The following is a 21,228-nucleotide window of genomic DNA, read 5'->3' as shown; positions in this document are numbered from 1 at the left end:
AAAAAATCATTTTAGGCATGGTTGCGAACCAATGGGATCTATGAATTGTTTTCACATTCAAGCCCCTATATCGATATGTTCGAAATTGCAAGTCGATTCTGTATGAGTCAGACTGGAAGGGATATATGCCGAAGTGTTGTATACATCTTGTTTGGCCCATCAAATCTTTACAAAGATGATTTGTTGGCAAAAATCATCAATCATATACCGGCCGGTTCGAGTTATAAACAATTTATTCATTATGTACAAATTGCTGTGGCGCGTAAGTTAAAATATACTCTATTTTAAAATGGGATAAATGGGAAATCGTTTTTAAACTTAGATCGTTTTCAACATTACGATCACGGTATCAAAATGAATTTGAAGATCTACGGCACGCCAAAACCTCCAGAATACAATTTAACCAACGTTCGTGCCAAAGTTCACATTCTTCAAGGAGCTAACGACTTACTAACTCAAACAGAGGTATGTCGAAAATTAAATGTTTCATGTTTCAGCTTCTAATTGAATGCGATTTTGACAGAATGTTCCATTATTGGCAAAAGCCATGGGTTGCTATCCAGTAGCCATTTCACATGTTCCCGGCTTCAATCACATTGATTTTGTTTTTGGATCGAATCTGGATAAAATTCATAAGAAAATATTTAAAATATCAAAGATATTCTATTGAAATGAAATATTATCAATCATTTTATGTTCAACGCGTTGAAAAAATATACCGGCGCATCATTTTTATGGATATTCGTTAACAAATTTTCTCTACTTTTTATTTTATCAATCAATTCTTCTTTGCATGCATCTTACACACTAAAGACCAGGTTTGAATGTCACCGTCAAATAGATATTATACTTTTGTTTTGGAATATAATTATCATTCATTGAACGATGCGTAAAAAGTATTTGTTGCACATTTTGATAAACGAACGGTCGATGGAAGTGAGCAGTAAGAGTATCAAACTTGAAAAATATAAACTATTATCTCACTTTAAAAGAAAATGACATATCTGTCTCCCTGTCAAATCATTGTTTCCTCTCACCGCTATAAATAATTTAACATTTTCATCATCTATTCTATTTTCGGTTGTCATTTGTCTGGAAAGAGAATACTACAAATTCATAAAAAAATCGTACTTGCAATTGGATGAATTCAATTTTCGGGGTCGTCATCGTAAAAGACTGATTTAACTTCTTAATCATGCTTATGCTAAAAATAAATATCATGCCATTTTCTTCTTTGTAAACATTGAGTAAAATGTTAACTTTAAATTTGTCTGATGTGCAAAATGAAATATAAATATTTTTTATTCAACTGAATGGCGGTTCTTGTTTTAATTAGACAATGCACCATAATCACGCAACGTTTTTATTTGGAAAAAGTTTAATCATGATTCTATTATACTTTGAACTTTGATTTTTGACGTGTCTAGTCTCTTCATGTATTCTCATTTTACAATGAATTTGTTTAGGGAATGATTGGTAACAATGCCTATTGAGCTGTAATTGACGTCGTTTACTAATTAGTCCAAAATTACATGCGGATATTTTTTTTGAACATACATTTATTGTACTTTACTTTAAGTGAGCGTTGTACACTATAAAAATTCACTCTACGAAATAGACTACCAATTCTTAAACACTCTCTAGAAAACCCCAATTCTCTTGAAAAACCCAATAGACAAATCTGTTCTTATTATTTCAGTCACAAAATCTTTATTGATCTATGCGAAATACGGTTATATGATTGAAATGAAGTTGCTGAAGAACACTTTCAAAGAATTTGTGTGATTCAAATTATTTAGCACGTTAATATTTCTAAGAAAAATTGATTCACTGAATAAACAAAGATATGGGGTTCAACAAACGAATTCGCATTTCTCTCTTTTTTTTATTTTGCACAAAGAGTAGTCGGAAGAAACTGATGCCATCGAAAACTGCGAAAAAAAATCAATTCTTCATGATTTCGTGTTCAATGTAAATAATATGCATATGATATGCAAATCAAAGTAAAAGTATTCAATCAAATTGTTGTGATAATTGTTTATGTTCACAGAATAAATTTTCCGTAGAAGCGAACAAAATTGTGGATATTTTCATTTGAACAGCAATATCTACATATTTCATGAGAGTAAAATAAATGCGATCAAAATATTATCACGATATTCGACCATAAATAAATTGTAAGAGATCGCATTACCTGAATAATTTTGTTTCTCTTTGTACGGGCATCAATTCGCGGCAAGAAATTAAAACTGGAGATCACTTTGATCATCCGAACAAGCCGCATGTGCTCGAGTAATTCAAAATATAACGTAATTGAAGTCATTATTCTTCTTCATTTGATTAATGAAACTTAAAAGTCCGAACTATAAGTAATTTGTGGTATTCTGTAAAACAACTAATTATTGAACAATCTTATGGAAAACTAATGTATAACCATCTAAAGAACATTATGTCTACGTGATACTAAATGAATATAAAACCAGTTTTTTTGGTGCACGATAAAACTTTGCATTAAAAACATTTATGTGTTTATCACACTGAATAAAAGACGTTGTATTGATAATAATTATTCGAAAAAATTAATTGACATCAAATTCATTCATTTTGGATGGCAAAATACGTCACAAAAGATGAATTTATTAAGCAATTACAGTGCAATTATTGGAAGATTGATCTTTTGAACTCCTTCTTTTCCGCAGAAGAAAAAACCGTTTGTTTACTGCTGAACCACTATCATGACTGTTGTTTACTTTCAAATTTTTTACCGAAATTGAATTTTTTTTTCGTGAAACCTTTGTATCGATATTTTTTGCATGGTCACATTTACTCAATTTGTGATGGACAGGAAGTAGAGTGGTCGTGAATAGATGTTTTACGCACATAGAATGACAAAAGTACACAAACACACGTTACAAAGATACATCGAAAAGAACATTTGCACAAATCACAATAATAATTGCGACGATGAGAGTGCCCATTAATGAATACACAATATCTGTGGTATATAAATGTACGTTGAATTGTTTTGTGGCAATGTCATGGAATGAAATTTGAGCGATAACATGCAATTGTAAGCATTGAAACCAGTTTTTTTGGCCATAGCCGGTTTTTGATTTTTCGGTAAAATGTGTAGTTACTATTTTTCCACGGGCATCTTACAAAATGCGATAGAAGTACAAAACGGTGTGTCAGTCAACTAGTGACATGTAGTATATGAATAACATTATAATATATTAGGTGGTACAAGTACAAGGTTTCGTTTGTCAGTCTTTTCGTATCGCTCGCGCGCCCGACCGTCTTACACACACGAAAAATTATTAAAAAACAGAACTATTTGGAAATCGGACTGCATTTCGACTGGTTGATAAAGTTGATTGTCCATCTGTTATTTGTTTCAGTCGTTTCGTTTCAATGTTCGGTTGCACGTACACTTTTTTAGATCGACTAAAAATAAGCATCTAAATTTACATTGATTGTTTTTGATAATAAAAATAGGTTCGGTGATTTAAATTAGAATAAAATAATTCCATTCTATTTCGGTTGTTTGTGTTTGGCGGTGCAACTATATAAAATCGATTGTTTTGTGAATAAATCGTTGTATTTGAATTCGAAACGCAGAGGCAAAAGGTGTCTATCGATTAAAAAAGAATAACATAAAAGTGTATTTGAAAGAAAATAAAGATGTGGTCAAAGATTTATTTACTTGGAATAATATTCATTTCAATAACACCGTTCATCGATTGTGATTCTGTTGTGAGTATATGAACTCGATCGCATGTGAACCGTTAATATTGTGCAATGCAATGAATTTGAACAAATTTTGCAATATTTCTTTCGCTTCAGATGGATATGATACAATCTGAACATTATCCGGCAGAGAAGCATACACTTCAAACAAAAGACGGCTATATTTTAAGTGTGTATCGGATCCCCAACATGAACGCAAAACGAGACAATAAAAAAGTTATTCTACTGATGCACGGTACGATCGATATCGCTCAATTAATAAATTATTCAAAAAAATCAAGTTTTTGTTAGGGTTTCAAAATGATTTCGAGCCAGTGGAATGGCGCGTGTTAAACTTTCTAAATTGAAAGAATTTCTGCTTTCTAATACAATAAACTGTAGGAATGACTAGCGCAGCACCAGCATTTCTTACATTCGGACGCAATTCATCGGCTGCCTATAAGTTCGCTGATGCAGGTAAGATACAAAAACGATCTCAGTCCAAACAAAACAATTTTCTATTGTTACGAAATTACATGGTTTTTTTTTTTAATTCTTTTCACTTAGGATTCGATGTTTGGATTGGTAATGCCAGAGGAAATACTTATAGCAGACGTCATATAACTAAGCATCCAAATGATCCAACATTTTGGGATTTTAGCTGGCATGAAATTGGTGTTGTTGACATACCGGCAACTATTGATTATATTTTAGAACACACGAACCAAACAAAAATCACATATGTGGGTCATTCGCAAGGTGTTACAGCGTTTTATGTTATGCTCTCTGAACTGCCACAATACAATGACAAAATTGCCATCGGTAGGTTGCAGTTTTATTTGTTTTGTTTCACTTTCACTCATTCTAATTGATTTGGTGTTTTAGCTCATTTGATGACCCCTCCCGTTATTCTCAAACATAATCATCCACTTGTTCCAAGGTCTATGGAGAGTGTCAATGTGATGACGGTACGTTTACACTTTCACTTTAGTAGATCTAATCACATAGCGTGAAAGGAAAAGTATTGAGTTTTATCTTACAAAATTTACAATTTTACACTATTAATTCACGGCCAAATTATAAGAAAAGGCAACGTCATCAGATTTGATATTTTATGATAAAAGTTTATGTTTTCGGTGTCGCATATACTTTATGCCACAAACGTTTCTCAGTTTTAATATGTAAAGTAGTAGTGAAATGGATTAATGTCATTGCAAATTGCAGACATTATATTGAGATATTTTCACGCAGCTAACTCAGCTCAGGAAGCTAACGCCAGACGCTGAAATGGAGTGGAAACAATAGAAGTGATTTTTATAGCGATAGCAGCAATGTAAGTGTTTTTTTAACAATCACTTCAGCGCCTGACGTTAGCTTCTTGATCTGAGTCAGCTGCCTGAAAATATCACAATATAATGTCCGGCAGATTATAATATTCTTGTGAAAAAAAAACATCATTTTGAAATTCGCATTATTATTTTACAACAAAAATAAAAACCGCGAATTTCACATATGCGTTTGAAGTGCAAAAACAATACTTCATTTTTTCAATATTTTACGAGTATTGAAGTAACATGGAGTATTGAAGTTAGATCGCAAGCCCAAGACTGAACGAAGGTTGGCGATTTGCGGCACTGAAATGTTGATATCACTATATAAATAACATGATCTTTATCTTTTCTCCTAAAGGCGTGGCTTAAAACCAATGGCATGCACGAAGTCTTATCACATTCACGTCCATACATGGACATAATTAAAGCAGTTAGCCAATTTTGTATGCGACCAACTGGAAGAGAACTATGCCGAAGTGTTGTATTCATCTTGTTCGGTCCATCTCATCTCTATTTTGACGAATTGTTGGCAACAATCATCAATCATATACCGGCCGGCGCCAGTTACAAACAATTTGTCCATTATTTTCAAATTGCCGCAACACGTAAGTTGAAAAAAAAAGAAATATTATGCTTAATTGATTGTGAGATTAATTTCTTTCGCCTATATTTGTAGGACGTTTTCAACACTATGATCACGGCATTGAAACGAATATGAAAATGTACGGAACTGAACGACCGCCGCCATATAAATTGTCAAATGTTCGTACAAACGTGCATATCATGCACGGTACCAATGATTTTCTCACTCCTTCAGAGGTATTTTCGAATAATTTTATTGGTTTATTTTCTTTTATGATGATTGCAACAATTTGAAACTATTTTTAGAATGTTCCATTGTTAGCAAACGCTATGGGACGCTATCCGGTAGCTATTTCCAAATTTCCTGGTTACAATCACATCGATTTTGCTTACGGGTCTAATCTGGATATGGTTCATCGGAAAATATTCAAAGTACAAAAACTTTTCAATTGATTGTTCATTAATATAAATACTTCAACTCTGTCTCTGTGATAATATTTGTTAAAAATTTGATTTAAAATAGACTATTTGAAAGGAGCTCTCTCTCATTTTAATATTCGAATATAAGTGTTGTATTCATTACAATTGATGTATTTAATGTTAGTATTCAAAAAGGTACAAAATTTTGATAAGAACATTTTGCACAACAGGGAAAGATAAAAAAGGGTCATTATTTATTTAGAGAAATTTAAAGACGATATATTTTTTTATCAAAATGTATTCTTTTTAAGCGATTAATTAAATGTCAAAAAATCTTAGCTATAAGAACTTGTTTTAAGTCTACTATTGTACGTAATAAATTCGGTGAAAATTATTTTCCATTTTTTGTTTCAAATGTCTTTCTACTAATGAACAATTTGGATACGTTCATTCAACATAACATTTACGCACATATTTAAGAGCCAAAAATACCTAATTCTACTATCTAAATTGCAACAAACTTACCATCGTTTAAATAAATGAATATATTTGTTAGTATAGTGTAATTTGAACGATTAATCAAAACGGTTTTCATGATTAATTGTTCTTTAAAAAAAATGGCCATACACCCTAAAAAATAAGTCATATAAAAAGAGATGTCTTTATCTAACATAAAAGCAAATACTCATAATGATCACCCTGTGTTTTGAACATGACAAAATGATACAAGTCAGCATGCACCGGTATAAACAAAACGAACACTCAAACTAATGCTCACAAGCCCAACTATTCACTCATACGCCAAAACTCAATACCACACGATCACAACGCCAACGGCAATATCAACAATAGTATGCCATCGGCTATGTGTGTATGCTGGCGCATTGCCAATTGTATACAGCACAAGCACACAACAGTAGCAAATGTTTACCGTAGCAGTGATTGAATGTGTTGAACGCACACACCCAAGACTCATCGCAAAACTTTTGCTACCGTTTTTTTCGTATTATTTTATTACGCAATAATATAAACTTAAAGAGACACACACAAGCAAATAAACCACGAATCAAGCCAATACACATCGATTATGTGAACAGTAAACCTACATTAATCGAAATATGTGTTTTTGTGTTCATTTATTATGAGTAGTATGCAGTATATTGACTGTCCAATACATTGACATTTGAGTATACACGAATATTGCGACTTCTATTTGAATAAATTCAATCGAAGAGTTGCAAAGTGTTTAGTTTAAAGTCGGTAATCGTACGAAGTTGGTCGTTACAATTATCATTAACATTTTATTCTTCAGTGCAAAACGGTGAAAAATTAACAAGATGCCAATCGGTGAGCTAAACTCTCTATTCTCTATTAGTATTTTTGAAGTTAGTCAAAAGTTATTCGCATGTGTCTGATAATCATTCATTTTCGCATAGAATTTTTTGAAATAAAATTTAGAATAGAAGATCATATTACATTGTAATTAGTTTAAAATTACATAAATATAAATATTGTATTGTTCCTTTGAATAGCGAAAAAACATGAATTTTTGTCAGGCAGGTTAAGGTATTTGTTGAAAATGTTTCTATATTTAGTACAGTTGAGTCAGCAATCGTGTTGTTAATAAAAACAAATAATTGACAGAAAACAACATTTGTCGAAAAGAGTAAGCATCACACTCAAGATATACAAGTGCGTAGTATAAATTGAATTCAAACTGTTAGGAAGATATTTTTTTTTTTCGTGACTCTCACAGCGATGGCATAGGCATTCCGAAAATGACATCATCAAAACATCACAAATGATGTACGCCAAATAAAATAAATTTATTCACATAGCATTTCGTTAGGTCCATTTTTCTTCTTTGTTGTGTGTTAACGTATAGATAATAGGTAGAGAATTCCAGAAAAGAGAACGGATGGATGATGCCATAACGTCATCAGAATGAAAATAAAAAGAAACGAAAATATTAGAAAATATTCCGTTTGCTCGCGTTGATGCTATCATAGCATTAAAAAAAAAATGTAATAACGATATGATGATTCAAACTTTTGTATTATTTTTGCGCAAAGGCACCGCCCAAATGGTTTGAATTTGATTATAAGGTTATTGCTGATCGATGCAATGTTATTGACTGTGCTATTGAATGTCTCATTAGATATGTGATTCATGTGATCCAGTGACCATATAAAATCGTAACTTATACTCTAATACATGCCAAAAATGTGTTTAATTACATAGTTAAATCGTCAATGTATTTGTAATTCACACAAATTCTAGCGAATTGAATCAGCAAACGGCAATAGCAGATGCAGTCATGCGTCGTTTTATTCGAAGTTGCAAATAAGTAACATTAACATTGAACAATTAATTATATTGATTGTTGTGCGAAAAAAATAACAAACATGCGAACGGAGATAGAAAAAAGAAACTAAATGTTTTCAACTGATTACTTATTTTGCACGAAAATAATCAAAATATAGTGATATCATGCGACTTACTTTATTTTGACGAACGCTCCTAAAAATAAAACTTCACCTCACCCAGCACCGCACGGTCTACTTGCTATATTATAGAGTGGTGATGCACATGTGTGAATTATTCAAATTTTATTTATTCGTGTCAAAGGTTAAAAAAATTGATTTGAAATCGAATATATTTGCGCATTGTGACAAATTTTTTCGTTGTTTGTATATTTGTTGGAATATTCGTTTATACATACAAGGAATACAACACCAGTATTTATAGCATTTCAGATTATTTAACGCTCTAATGGAGATAGACAATGCAATCCATTCTTTCGTTGCCATTTGGTACAATGTATCAATGTTTAAAATGCTGAAGACATAAAAAAAATTTATTTTATGTCATGCAAATATCTTTTTTTATTACAATTCATTTATTTTTTAGTTTTCAAATTCAAAGTCAAGAGACAAATAAATTGAATTTCTTCTATTTTTTTCCGGATCGGCAGAATTAAACACTCCTGATGCTCTTGAGTATCATTTCTATCCAATCCGAAATGGATTTTGTCAATTCCGTGTTCGCGCACCAAACGATGCTCACGTGGCGTTGACCGGTGAACCAAATGAGACCCATCCGGTGGTTGAGGTTTTTATCGGTGGATGGCAAAATTCGAAATCGGTCATTCGTTACAATCAAACTAAACCTGAAGTAGCCGAAGCTGACACTCCAAATATTTTAAGTCCAAATGAATTCCGCGGTTTTTGGATTCGTGTTATCGATGGTGTAAGTGTTTATACTACCGATACGGTTGTTGTCATTATTAATGCATTTCATTTATCAGGTGGTAACAGTTGGACGTGAAGGAGAGGCAGCTGCATTCCTTTCGTGGCACAATCCACAACCGTTTTTGGTCAACTACGTGGGCGTTTGTACTGGATGGGGAGCAAATGGATCATGGATTATTGATGGTATTGAGTTAAAAATCTGCATAAACCAAACCAATTTATTTACCGTTCGAAATTATTCATTTCGCAGATCCACAACCACAAGACTTGGGATGGCAAGGCTCACAACAAGTAGCAACCGAGCTTCGTAGTAGTTTTGCAGGTGAATCGACTGGATCACCATGTTGGGTGCCTGCATCAAACGGAGAAGGTTTGTTTGTTTTAAAATATCCATTTTTGTTCGATATGTTATATCTTTTTGTGATCAATTAACAGTGCCTCCAGAAGCGGTTCAAGGCGGTACCGATGGTGAACCACTATTCGTTGCTCGTGCTCGCCATGAAGGCGAGTTGATTCCAGGAAAATTGGTTCCATCGCACAATGTCGCCTACGTTGCCTTTGGCGGTGGAGAGCATCCACATAGCGATTACGAAGTTTTAGTTGGATGTCGTCCAAACTGGATTCAGGTTGAAGGCAACCAAATTCCACCACAAGCTGTACCAGCAGGAGAGACATCCGATGGCGAACCTTTATTCATTGGGCGCGTGCATCACGAAGGATCGGTTACAATTGGAAAAGTTCAACCAAGTCATAACACTTGCTATATCCCATACGGTGGTCAAGAATTGGCATTCCAAGCCTTTGAAATTTTAACCTGCAATTGAATTAATAAAACCAGTGCAATTTAAATGAAAACACAAGCTTCAGCTTAATTTACACGCAATATATAATGCATAAGTAAAATAAATACTTTCCACGCAGTAACGTTTATCTTCTGCCTATAAATATTTTAGAAATTGTCTCTTCACGTTGAAATATTTAATAAAGTAATATACCTTCATGTGTGAAAATGTCAATGATTATGTTCTCCGTTGATTTTATGAATACAATTTGGTTCAAGTCTTGACATCTTTTTAAGCGGATTCCGATTTTGTTGGAGGTGATAATAAAAGTATCAGTTTTAGTAAATTCTATTGATTTTTTTATGGATACTATTCTGTAATTTTTCAAATCAAGTCTTAGCAAAACAGATTTTTGTATTTTTAAATGATTAGCTATTTTACAATGTTTAGTAACAATTTAACACCATGATTACTGTTGCTAGAAAATCCAAAGGCACATTTTTGAAAAACATAATTTGAAGGAGTGAACAATTTAAATGCAAAATTAACTTACTTAAAAAACACCGTCAACATTTTAATGCTTCTTAAACAATTTAATAACAGGTCTGTTAGCCGCTAACTTTGTTTCATTTAATTGGCATGATTTTTCATTGTTTCTATTCAAACACCGAAAAAAGTGGTTTAGATTAATTTTAATGTCCCCATATAAATGTGACCATAGAGAAATTGACATGGCAAGTATATCCGTTCTCATTTAATTGTTTTGCTTTGACTTTAAACGGTTAAAATGGAGTAGTTCATTATTGAATTTAAAATGATTCTAGAAAACCTGGTAACAAATAAATTGCACGAAAGCATGATATTGTAGCAGGTGAAGGTCATTAATTTCCCACACGAACTCAATGGTCGAAAACATGAACAACTATAAACCCTAGTATTTTATTTTCCTTTTTAAACAATATTTTTCCAAATAATTATATCTAATATAGGCGCTTCTTAAAGATCCCAGCTGATGTTTTCAAATTTCGAGATGACTTTATCATAATAATAATGCAATGTGGTTTTTATATGAAAATAGTTTTAATTTTACACACAAATATCTAATACATCTAATCATGACTTTAGAAATGGCATTTTATTTAATCTCATTGGTGCGTGTTGTCATTGTGGTTTCACCTTGTATGCCATGCATGTCTCTTTTATGTACACTTGATGAAAAATCAGCATTTATGTTATTCTCAAATTCACTTAGCATAAGATACTGTTCAACCTAAAAAAATTCAATAAAATCGAATGTTTTTTTAAGCATATTTAAAAGTGGTTCGGTGAGCTCACCTTATTACACGAAGTGATACAATCTCCGATGTAATCAAAATCGTCGAACACATTATCAGGTAGATCCATGTCAGCGATACCTTCTTCAGAGATGCACGTCAGTTCGGGTTTATCGGCACCGGGATCCAATGAAATCATAACATTACCGCTTGCATTCGGTTCAATGATAAATTCTTCGCTAATTTGATTTCCCAACGCATCCGAATGTAATAGCAAATTTCCAACATTAAAATTGTGCACTGGTTCTTCGTTATCTGGTTCTTGTGTAAACGACAGTTTTCTATGTTCAGGGCAATCCTTTAATTTACATATTTTTTTTGATCCGTTCGACCTGCACACCAGGAATATTGTTGCATAATAGAAGAAAAATAAGAAAATCCATTCAAAACAATGTGCAAATACCTTATGTGTCTGTGACGAGAAATGTTTCGTTTGTGAACGTCAACCAAGAAAAGAATCAGACTGCCGCTGAGTAAGAAAAAGAATCCAAATAAATAACCACTTTTATGTGATACGTGACAATTAAGAAATTCCGCTAAATTGACGCCAACAACGATTGGTATCGATTGAGAGCATTGCAGAAAACTCCATGCTTGCGAGAAATTCCTTGCGCGAACACGTTCATACAGATAAACTCTTAATGAATAGTGATAACCGCCACAAAAGAAACCTATATACAAAAAAACGACACGAAACAAGGAGCATTTAATATAAACATTCTCTTAAAATAGCGCGCACACACACACACGAAACAAGGGAATGAACCATTTTACCGTACGTCCAGACAATAATAAAATATCCTTCATAATTGGCTTGTATTTTGGTGAGTGCAAGCAAACAAATTGAGCACATGAACAATGATACTTGACACAAATACTGTCGCCCAATTCGACACTCGGCATTATTTCGTATGACAAGAACACCGAACACAATCGATCCAAGAATGAAACCGAATCCCATATTTACTTGCAACGGCAATGCGGCGCCCATCAATTTATCACTTCTTACTGTCTCCGCCAAATGAAAAATTGGCAGATAAATGCCGAATGCACTTAGGGCCGACGATAATAAAATTATTCGCACAGTTTGACTGCGTAATGTTTTAAAGTCAAAAAATGGTGTACGATTATTTCGACGATTTTTTTCTTTTACTTTACGCTTTTGCGTTTTCAAATGGAGAATTGCACGACGTTGGGGATGATACAATGCAGCCGATCGATAAAATAAACCCAAGAAAAATGTCGAAAACGCACTCAATGTTACGCATTGTAAACCATATCTAAATGTATGAACGATTTTATTAGCGACATAAAATGTGAAATAAAATAAAAAGATATTCACCTCCAACCGATTGCGTCGATGGACTTTTCCAGAAACGTTGACATCACAACCATTCCGAGACCGCTTCCAGCCACTGTTAAAACCTCAACAAATTCCCGCTTCTTTTTGAAGTATTGACCAATCATTATTATTGAACAGTCTCGCGTCATTCCGACACCCACACCGACGATGATGCCTAAAACACATGGATTAGCTGGAATGAACATTGATGACAAACTTTCTGCAAACTCACCGTAGCTGAAGAGCACTTGATGAAATTGGACAGCAAACGATGTAAATAAGCAACCAAGCGAAAGAATCAGTCCCCCGATAATGGCCAACAATCTTGTTGATTTTCTTCGACACAATGTTATTATAACAGGAGATAGTATCAGACTAGATGCTATCGATAACGATCCAGCGATTCCTATATAAATTTGTATGTGAGTCAAGTGCGATATGCGATAAACAGAAGTGGAAATTTTTTTTACCGGCATTCAGAAGACTTTCACGAAATCGATTGATAAACGCTGAAATTATGATTCCCGATGACATGTGTAAACCATGTGCTATACATTGAACAATTACGGTTATCGTAAGTACAATCCATCCCCATCCACCTTTTTTTTTGTTTGGAAGATATAATCGTAAAAGCATTGAATCACAAGTCTATCCGAGATACATGGAGCAAATAACAACTGCTATAAATGTATATAATAGATGAATCGCCTTGTACAATACCTTCAGTGTAATACCACTGTCGTAGGGTCAACAACTGTCGCAAATCAGCAAATAATCTCATATCATATGACTATAACGTATTAGAGAGAAAAAAAACAAAGAATGCATCAGAATATCGTTCGGAAATTGCGTTTGAGATTGAAATACAAAAATCAGCGAAAAAAATTGCGTTTCGGTTGAAATGTAGACCAGAACACCCAAATGGATTTAATTAAAATTGTTCTAGCTAATGGAATGCACAAATTATAATACAAGCTCATTTATAATGTTTACTTCATCATCGTAAGAAAAGAAAATGAGCAAAATGCATTCTTACATTTTCGTATTGTTGATGATGATTGTGATGATGGTAGTTATGGTTATATTTAACTTTATTAAAATGACGCGCTGGTATATTATACTGATGTTCGTTGCACATTGCTGAATCGTAATCGATTTGATCTAATAAACTGCATGAACCGGACCCAGTGTTCGTTGTGGCTGTGATTCCTGATACACCCGAATCATGTCTAAGAGCGATATGCGGCAATGAATGTGATCGTCGTAAATGTTTACACTCACTTGATGTTGAAATCGACATTATTTCTACTTTCGTTCACAGTTCGCTCTTTATTTGTATGAAAATTAAATCTCGGCTTTTACAACACTTGACTTATTTCAATTGAATTTAATTAAAATCACGCATTTATGATGTTTTTTGATAAATTTCTTTGCTTTTGAGATAAATTCATTTGCCGTCGTTTTCCAACATCAAAAAAATTACCAATCGAACGATGTCAATACTTTGCCGAACACTGCTTTTCCTATGTTACTGTAGAAGTACACTGACTAAATTCAAGCACTTCTCTTACGTTTTACTATCTTAATTTGTTTGTTTTCTTTTTTTTCGCTTGTGCTATTGTTCATAATTTTAAATATAGTTACACACAGTCAATCTATGGCTCTTTCACTTAATGTCTTGTTGCTCTTTCACTTTGCTCACTCGATTGTGTTTTATGAATGTAAATTCCGTCTCACTTTGAATTCATTTCGAATTGATTTGATTTTGGAAATTGTAACATGACCGAATATACCGCTTTTGGTTAATACACACCAACCCACCGTCAACAAACATTCGTTTACAATTACAATTTATTATTTTACATATATAGCATATTTAGCTTATGGCCAATTCGAATAGCAACTATAGTCGGTATAAAAAATTTCAAGCGAATGTTTCATACTCGATATTTTTGTAACGTTTCGAACCGAGAAAAAAAAAATTGAGAACCAAATGCGAATTGAAGTTAATCGAAATAAAAAACAAAACCAGCAACATAAATGTCTCGCGTAGGGAAACTCTCGCTTTTAATCCGATCAATTGAATGAACGTAACACACGACCGTTGTACCGAGCCGAGGATTGAAAGAGACGTATGTGTATCGTTCGAAATGAAAACGCGCACAAACCGAAACCAATTCAAGTACATGCAGTTAAACTCAACGGCACACAATGCACTAAAAAAGAGGAGAGAAATAAAATATGTATACTATATAAGTGTACAACAACAACAACAACAAAAAAGAAAGACAAAATTGTTGTTTGTCTTACACATGGTTTACTCACTACAATATTGTTTGTTGCTCTATGGAGTGTCGCACATAGAATCCATCGAATCTTGACTCTCAACATTCTGTGCAAAAAAAAAGAGCATAAAGTACGAATGGTATATTTTGTAGAACGGCTATGTACCACTTATGTACATATCTATGCGCGGTCCAGCATTCCATCTCCGCTTCATTGGACTAGTATGTTGGACGGCATTACAAAATCGGATAGAAGCCAAACACACAAACCATTACACAATACAGATAGCGAGAGCAATGGCTGGGGCGATATGAGCAGCAGCAGCAAGACAAATATGATATTTTGTACTCGTATCATTTTTGTCACATCATTACACATTTTTTATGTATTATTAAACTCTCAAGAGCATCCATGCTCAGCGTTTGGATTTGATCGTTGCTTTCAACATTGGATTTGTTGTTCATGTCGTACTCTGCATCATTTATTTCTATCTTTTTTTTTGCATCGTCAAAATTGTTCATTATATTTGTTATTATGATTTGATCTCATCATTGAATCGAGCATAAGCACGATTGGCCTTGCCGAAGCAAGCTTTTATGCGTTTGGAATATATCGTGTACGTGACCCAAACGATTTAATTTCTTGCATTTCAATAATATGACGTAACAAATATCAAATTACACATTTTCCTCAGATCAACAGGTGTTTCGAGTTTCCATCCACTGTTTCAATGACCAATTATCACAGTTCGGTTTACTTAATGTTTGTTGGGTATTATACAAATGTACCTTTTATTTAAGGTATATAGTACACTTTTAATGAACACTTTTCATTGTAACAATCAATTTAAGTTGATGCATCAAGTAGAGCTATTAATTAAATTTATTCGAGGAGATTTCTGATTAAGGGCTCTTTTTAATGGCAACATTAATCATTATCACTATCACTGCTATCTCTAATTACAATTTTAATTTTAATTTATGATTTTCTCGTTCACTGTTTATTCCAGAAATATTTTCTATGAAATATCCAAGTATTAAATTGGAATCAAAGTTGACGGATGAAAGCATGTTTGATTCAACTTTTACAATAGATAATTTTCGTTGCTGCTTCAATAACTTGCACTCGCATATCCACAATAATAATAACAATAAACACAAAAACGTTCTCCACTCAAATGATACCAATTTCAAGCGATGCGAAACAACATAAGTTGGGAATTGCACATTATATGAAATTGCATGAAATAGAGTAAGCCTGGATTTAGTTTGTTCAATGTGAGTTTTGCGTAGTTTGCTACTGTTCTGTTTATTTCCCAGTTGAACTATTTTTCGCTATTTTAATTTATTTTTCCCCAAGGACTCTCATTACATTCATTTGACGATAAAAAATAATCACAACAATATATGAAACGAAACATTTACAGTTTTAATTGGATTGTCGATAATAATATTTATAATATTAGACTAATGTTGTGGAAAACTAAGGCTGAACAATAATGAAAAATCACCAAACTCTCGTGCTCATTGTGCTTGACTGGTTTATTGTGATGCAGACAGTTTTTGTATGCAGCATTGTGTGTTGAGCTTGATGTTATGGGGTGTTGTTTTCGACATTCATTCGCTTCCACTCTTTTTCATTATATGCTAAGTATGTGTGGGTTTTAGATGTCTTTGACGTAGCTCATTCATCAAAATTTGTTATTTATGGACATGATGCTGGTTTTTATGTATGCGTACACATTATGTACACGCATCATTCGAATCCGTTCACCAGCCGACTTGGTATGTTTGCAAAAAAAGGGGGCATTTTGAGTGTTAAATAAACAAACTTCATATATCATATTGCATTGTATTCCGTTCCGTATCCACTTTTTGTTTGTGCCGAAAAAAGCTCATAAATTCTGTTGTGTGTAAAACAGCAGACTGCTACCAAATAGTTCCAAACCTTTGTCAGAAGACTTTTTCCTCAATATTTTCACTCATTTTGAATAAGTACTCATTTTGAGTAGAATTTTCGAGAATTTTTTTTATTAATAAAAATGTGTATTTTACAATGAAACCTGAACACTATTTGTTCTTATTTCGGTGTGACTTCTTCTTTCCCTTTGATTTTTTCACCTTGGTCTTTTTCACTTTCTTTGTATTTGATTGGTCTGTATTTTTGTTGGATTTTCCTCCGAATTTCTTACCGTCTTTTGGCTCCGAACTGTTTTTGTGATCTTTATCTCCACTCTTATTGAATTTTTTCCGATCTTGCTGAGTGGTATTTTCAAGCTTGCGTCGTTTGGTTTCTTTTTGTTTCATGTGTTTGGGCACAAAGGCACGCTTTCGACCTCCAGCTATGTGCGATGTGTGGAACAATTCTGAATACAATTCCAAACAAAGTATACATTAGTAAAAACAAATTGAGTTGCATAAAAAAATTGATGTGAATGTTGAAGAAAATACCTTCATCTGGCTCTTCGCCAACCTCTTCGCGATAGTAGTCGGCGTCATTATCGACATACTCTTCTTCGTTTACGTGATGCGGATCACGTTTCATCGATCGTTTTTTGTGTTCACTCTTTTCCATCTCTTTTTTCGCAACATTTTCATTTTGGACCTTTTTACGTAGCTCTTTAATTCGTTTTTTCTCTTCCCGCGCTTTCTTTATTTCGGCCAATTCTTCTTCGGTTTTCACAATGGTGCTGTGGTACAAAACCTCTCCGGCCATCAAATCATTCTGAATTTTAACCAATTCGATAGTAAGACGTGGTCCAATCTCGTGCAAACGAATTGCCGACTTATTGTTCTCCAAATTACCGCGTGAATTGAGAGTTTGTGGTAAAACCACTTCATTATTTTCATCATCTTCATATTCGGATTCTGATACATTACCGCTCCTGTAATTATACCAGAGAAAATTCACATTAGATGCGTTTTTAAATGTGAGACGGGAATGCATTAAAACCCTTCTTAAACTTACTGTTCTATAAAATCAGCGATATCTTCGCATTTCGACAAATTGGGCACTTTTCCCAATATAACCTTTTTAACGCTGCGATTCAAGCCAACTGGTACAACACTGACGGCGAAATGGCGCATATCAATTAAATTCGTTACAGAGTTGTACGAAAATAAAACGCATCTCTTGATCGTGGACAAATTCACCGTCGCCAAGTTAATGGTGGGAAATAGGTTTTGAAATGTGCTTGCCATCAGCTTCAAGTGATTTCCTTCGCCCGTAAAATTATTCAAAATGACCTACAATAACATTTATTTCAAAGTTAAATTGGAGACGAATCTTCAACGTTAGAATAATTGAAGTGCTTACCAAAGGTGCATGTTTGAATGCAGTATCGTTAAAATATTGCTTTCTCATCGAGGACAAGACATCGCGTGCCAATGTGAATTGATGAATTTTAAAATTTAGCGTCGGTCCCTTCGGTAAACGGGCAACTTTGAATGACAGTTGATTGACTGACTTATTGAAAATGACCATGTGCGAAACATGGAAAACGCCAGACAAATTAATAAAATCTTTGATTTTATTATTACGACGTTCACGCAATGCGGATGCGGTGAATGGTTCCATCATACGACGAAAATCCATGGTCAAATATGTGATATTTGGAAACGGTAAACCACGATGGATCACAAATGAATGAGGTGCATTTAATGTTTCGGGCGATTCCGATTCATCGAACACATGATTTTTCTTTAAAGCTTTTCCCTTTCGTTTTCCCATGTTTCAAGGCGATAAAATAAAAAAAACTCAATCAAATTCTAATCACTCGGTATTGTAAACCAAAAACACACACGTTCTGATTACAAATGAAACAGTAGGGACGATATAACCTCACATGTCAATCGCACGTTTTGTATGATAAATAAAATGCTGTCGGTTTGAATAAATGTCAAACTCACACTCGTACTTGTCTGTGAACGAGAGGAACGTGTGAAGTGAATTTTCGATAGAGGTTACCATTTGTTTACGGCTATTATTTGTTTGGCGTTGGAGAATCTTATTTTATTTGATATAAGCGATGGAGGAAGCAAGCGTTCCAAATAAATCCAAAGCATGTAAATTGCCACAGAAACGATTTTACCGACAACGTGCACATTCCAATCCAATAGCCGATCACACATTCGACTAGTGAGTTCTTTTGGGAATTTAATTATGGGAAACATTTTTTTATAATATATTCGTATACTTTGCAGCCCTGCACATCCAGATGAATTTGATTGGTCGCAATTGTATCCAAACATTGGAAATAATCAAGTTGAATTTGCCGACGTTGGATGTGGTTATGGAGGATTTCTTGTCACGCTGAGCGAGTTGTTCCCGGATAAATTTGCTATTGGCTTTGAGATTCGAGTTAAGGTGTCAGACTATGTGATGGATAGGATTGATGCGTTACGAAAATTGCATCCAAATCAATATCAAAATATCGCATGCCTCCGAACCAATGCAATGAAATATTTGCCAAACTATTTTAAGAAGGGACAATTATCCAAAATGTGCTTTCTTTATCCTGATCCACATTTTAAGAGATCCAAACACAAATGGCGCATCATAAATACAGCTCTACTCACAGAGTATGCGTATTGTTTACGCGAAGGAGTAAGTTCAATTGCTTAATTCAATATGTTTGGTGTTTGAACACAAGTTTTGTGAGACAAATTTGGGGCCCAGACTGAAGAACGGTCACACAGCCATGCGATGAGTAGCTGTTATTATTTAAATTTATTTTGATCCGAGTTGCTGTTAAATGGTCCTATTGACCCAATGAAATTAAGCTAATCACTGCTAATAGGCGACCTATTTGTCGAGATGTTTAATTTAATGGTGTTAAATGACTATTATATTATTATAGTTATTATCTCATATTCATTATGTAATGGTGGATAAAAGCTTTTTAAATAGCATCAAAACATGCTCTGAGCTCTGAGGATCTAGTTAACATTGTCCATTTGCTTGACGATAAGTAGAAAGAGCTATTCATTGCACGGCTATATGATACACATTAAAAATACATGTTTGCTGTCTTTTCGTGAAATGCACCGCTTACATACTATTTCTAATATCTGCTTATCCTCAATTGCAGGGAATTCTTTACACAATAACCGATGTAAAAGATTTACACGAATGGATGGTGCATCATCTAGAAAAGCACTCTCTCTTCGAACGAATTGTCGGGGACGAATTGGTATGTGAAAAAAACACGACAATTTCTATTTGTTATATTTATTGATTCTTTCATTGCACGTTCATATCAATATAGGATTCAGATCCGGTTGTTGAAAAATTGTACGAGACCAGTGAAGAGGGTCAAAAAGTAACACGAAACAAGGGGGATAAGTTTGTAGCTGTTTTTCGACGCATCAAATCATAACTTCTAATACTATTCATTTATTTTTCCGAAAAAAAAAACGGTTTAAAATTTATATTTACATTATAACCGCGAACTAAATAAAGTTCTCTCTTTTGTATTCACACAAATTCAAAAATTTATATTATTTATAGAATTGTAAATCCCTTTCAATGATTATTATCATCGTTTGTTTGTTCGTTATTTGCTTCAGATGAGTTGCTTACATCTGAACTCTCTTGGCTTTGACCTTCACGCAGTTTATCGTTCTCTTCTTTGATCGATTGGCGTATCTCTCGATTCGAGGTCAACAATTCCAGCAATTGCTCACGAATTCGATCAGCTCGCTCTTCAATCATATCCAGGGCTGATTCTAATGAATCCAAATTATCGGCAACATTTGCAATTTCTGTGAATTAACACGCATTTGTATTAGAATCAAAAGAAAAACCAACGAAATACAATCAGTCAGGTAAAAATAAGAGTCAAAGACTTGCCTTCCAAATCATCGTCGTCAATACTATTTTCAGCGTTTGCATCGGGTGTTTTCTTTGTGTTTGTTCCTTTTGGGGCCATTTCACGGCTGTTATTCACAAGCGATTGATAGTCTAAGCAAATTTTTTCCAATTGATCCTTTAGCTCTTGTTCCTGATTTATTTCTTGAATATCACCATGTTCGGCCATTATTTGACAATTCAGTGAGAAAAAATATTCTATAATATTGGTCGTTTGTGTATGTGACCTGTAAATAAATAAATGTCACGTGAAGTATGAAAAAATTAATGACAAAACGAAGAAGAAGAAGAAGTCACAGCCTTTCA

The 21,228-nt window shown here is 33.8% G+C and overlaps 6 protein-coding genes across 6 annotated transcripts in view; 3 read left to right on the top strand and 3 right to left on the bottom strand.

Moving 5' to 3' along the window:
• LOC116343659 overlaps window positions 1-6,300 on the top strand; it is a 7,582-nt gene extending 1,282 nt beyond the window's left edge. The window contains exons 8-17 of the mRNA XM_031771864.1: window positions 16-262; window positions 323-465; window positions 524-604; window positions 3,844-3,982; window positions 4,129-4,203; window positions 4,294-4,548; window positions 4,612-4,694; window positions 5,416-5,662; window positions 5,734-5,876; window positions 5,946-6,300. Of these exons, the coding sequence (XP_031627724.1) occupies window positions 16-262; window positions 323-465; window positions 524-604; window positions 3,844-3,982; window positions 4,129-4,203; window positions 4,294-4,548; window positions 4,612-4,694; window positions 5,416-5,662; window positions 5,734-5,876; window positions 5,946-6,092 (1,560 nt within the window). The 3' untranslated portion in view covers window positions 6,093-6,300. The remainder of the gene's footprint in view (window positions 1-15; window positions 263-322; window positions 466-523; window positions 605-3,843; window positions 3,983-4,128; window positions 4,204-4,293; window positions 4,549-4,611; window positions 4,695-5,415; window positions 5,663-5,733; window positions 5,877-5,945) is intronic.
• Window positions 6,301-7,273: 973 nt separating this feature from the next.
• Window positions 7,274-10,326, top strand: LOC116344461. Its single transcript, XM_031773013.1, has 5 exons — window positions 7,274-7,406; window positions 9,034-9,308; window positions 9,367-9,493; window positions 9,561-9,680; window positions 9,746-10,326. The coding sequence occupies exons 1-5, from the start codon at window positions 7,397-7,399 to the stop codon at window positions 10,132-10,134; spliced, it is 921 nt and encodes a 306-aa protein (XP_031628873.1). The 5' UTR covers window positions 7,274-7,396; the 3' UTR covers window positions 10,135-10,326.
• A 374-nt stretch (window positions 10,327-10,700) lies between these two features.
• On the bottom strand, window positions 10,701-16,595 carry LOC116344431 (monocarboxylate transporter 10-like). Its single transcript, XM_031772973.1, has 10 exons — window positions 15,094-16,595; window positions 13,805-14,984; window positions 13,489-13,558; window positions 13,239-13,367; window positions 13,001-13,174; window positions 12,769-12,943; window positions 12,201-12,706; window positions 11,830-12,097; window positions 11,428-11,758; window positions 10,701-11,362 (listed from the first exon to the last, which is right to left on the bottom strand). Exons 2-10 carry the CDS (start codon window positions 14,066-14,068, stop codon window positions 11,228-11,230), a joined length of 2,052 nt encoding a protein of 683 aa, XP_031628833.1. The 5' UTR covers window positions 14,069-14,984; window positions 15,094-16,595; the 3' UTR covers window positions 10,701-11,227.
• A 467-nt stretch (window positions 16,596-17,062) lies between these two features.
• LOC116344447 (protein Peter pan) lies at window positions 17,063-18,890 on the bottom strand. Its single transcript, XM_031772997.1, has 4 exons — window positions 18,370-18,890; window positions 18,022-18,299; window positions 17,505-17,938; window positions 17,063-17,419 (listed from the first exon to the last, which is right to left on the bottom strand). The coding sequence occupies exons 1-4, from the start codon at window positions 18,781-18,783 to the stop codon at window positions 17,124-17,126; spliced, it is 1,422 nt and encodes a 473-aa protein (XP_031628857.1). The 5' UTR covers window positions 18,784-18,890; the 3' UTR covers window positions 17,063-17,123.
• A 63-nt stretch (window positions 18,891-18,953) lies between these two features.
• Window positions 18,954-20,538, top strand: LOC116344464 (tRNA (guanine-N(7)-)-methyltransferase). Its single transcript, XM_031773016.1, has 4 exons — window positions 18,954-19,191; window positions 19,257-19,659; window positions 20,144-20,245; window positions 20,321-20,538. Exons 1-4 carry the CDS (start codon window positions 19,082-19,084, stop codon window positions 20,429-20,431), a joined length of 726 nt encoding a protein of 241 aa, XP_031628876.1. The 5' UTR covers window positions 18,954-19,081; the 3' UTR covers window positions 20,432-20,538.
• LOC116344470 (UPF0184 protein CG14818) lies at window positions 20,268-21,179 on the bottom strand. The gene is made up of 2 exons (XM_031773021.1): window positions 20,905-21,179; window positions 20,268-20,816 (listed from the first exon to the last, which is right to left on the bottom strand). Exons 1-2 carry the CDS (start codon window positions 21,089-21,091, stop codon window positions 20,578-20,580), a joined length of 426 nt encoding a protein of 141 aa, XP_031628881.1. The 5' UTR covers window positions 21,092-21,179; the 3' UTR covers window positions 20,268-20,577.
• Between the last annotated feature and the right edge of the window lie 49 nt (window positions 21,180-21,228).

The sequence above is a fragment of the Contarinia nasturtii genome, unplaced genomic scaffold (genome assembly GCF_009176525.2).
Source record: "Contarinia nasturtii isolate CC-2019 unplaced genomic scaffold, AAFC_CNas_1.1 Cnas_scaffold_1037, whole genome shotgun sequence".
Classification (NCBI taxonomy): Eukaryota; Metazoa; Arthropoda; class Insecta; order Diptera; family Cecidomyiidae; genus Contarinia; species Contarinia nasturtii.
This window is presented reverse-complemented; position numbering and strand designations above follow the sequence as displayed.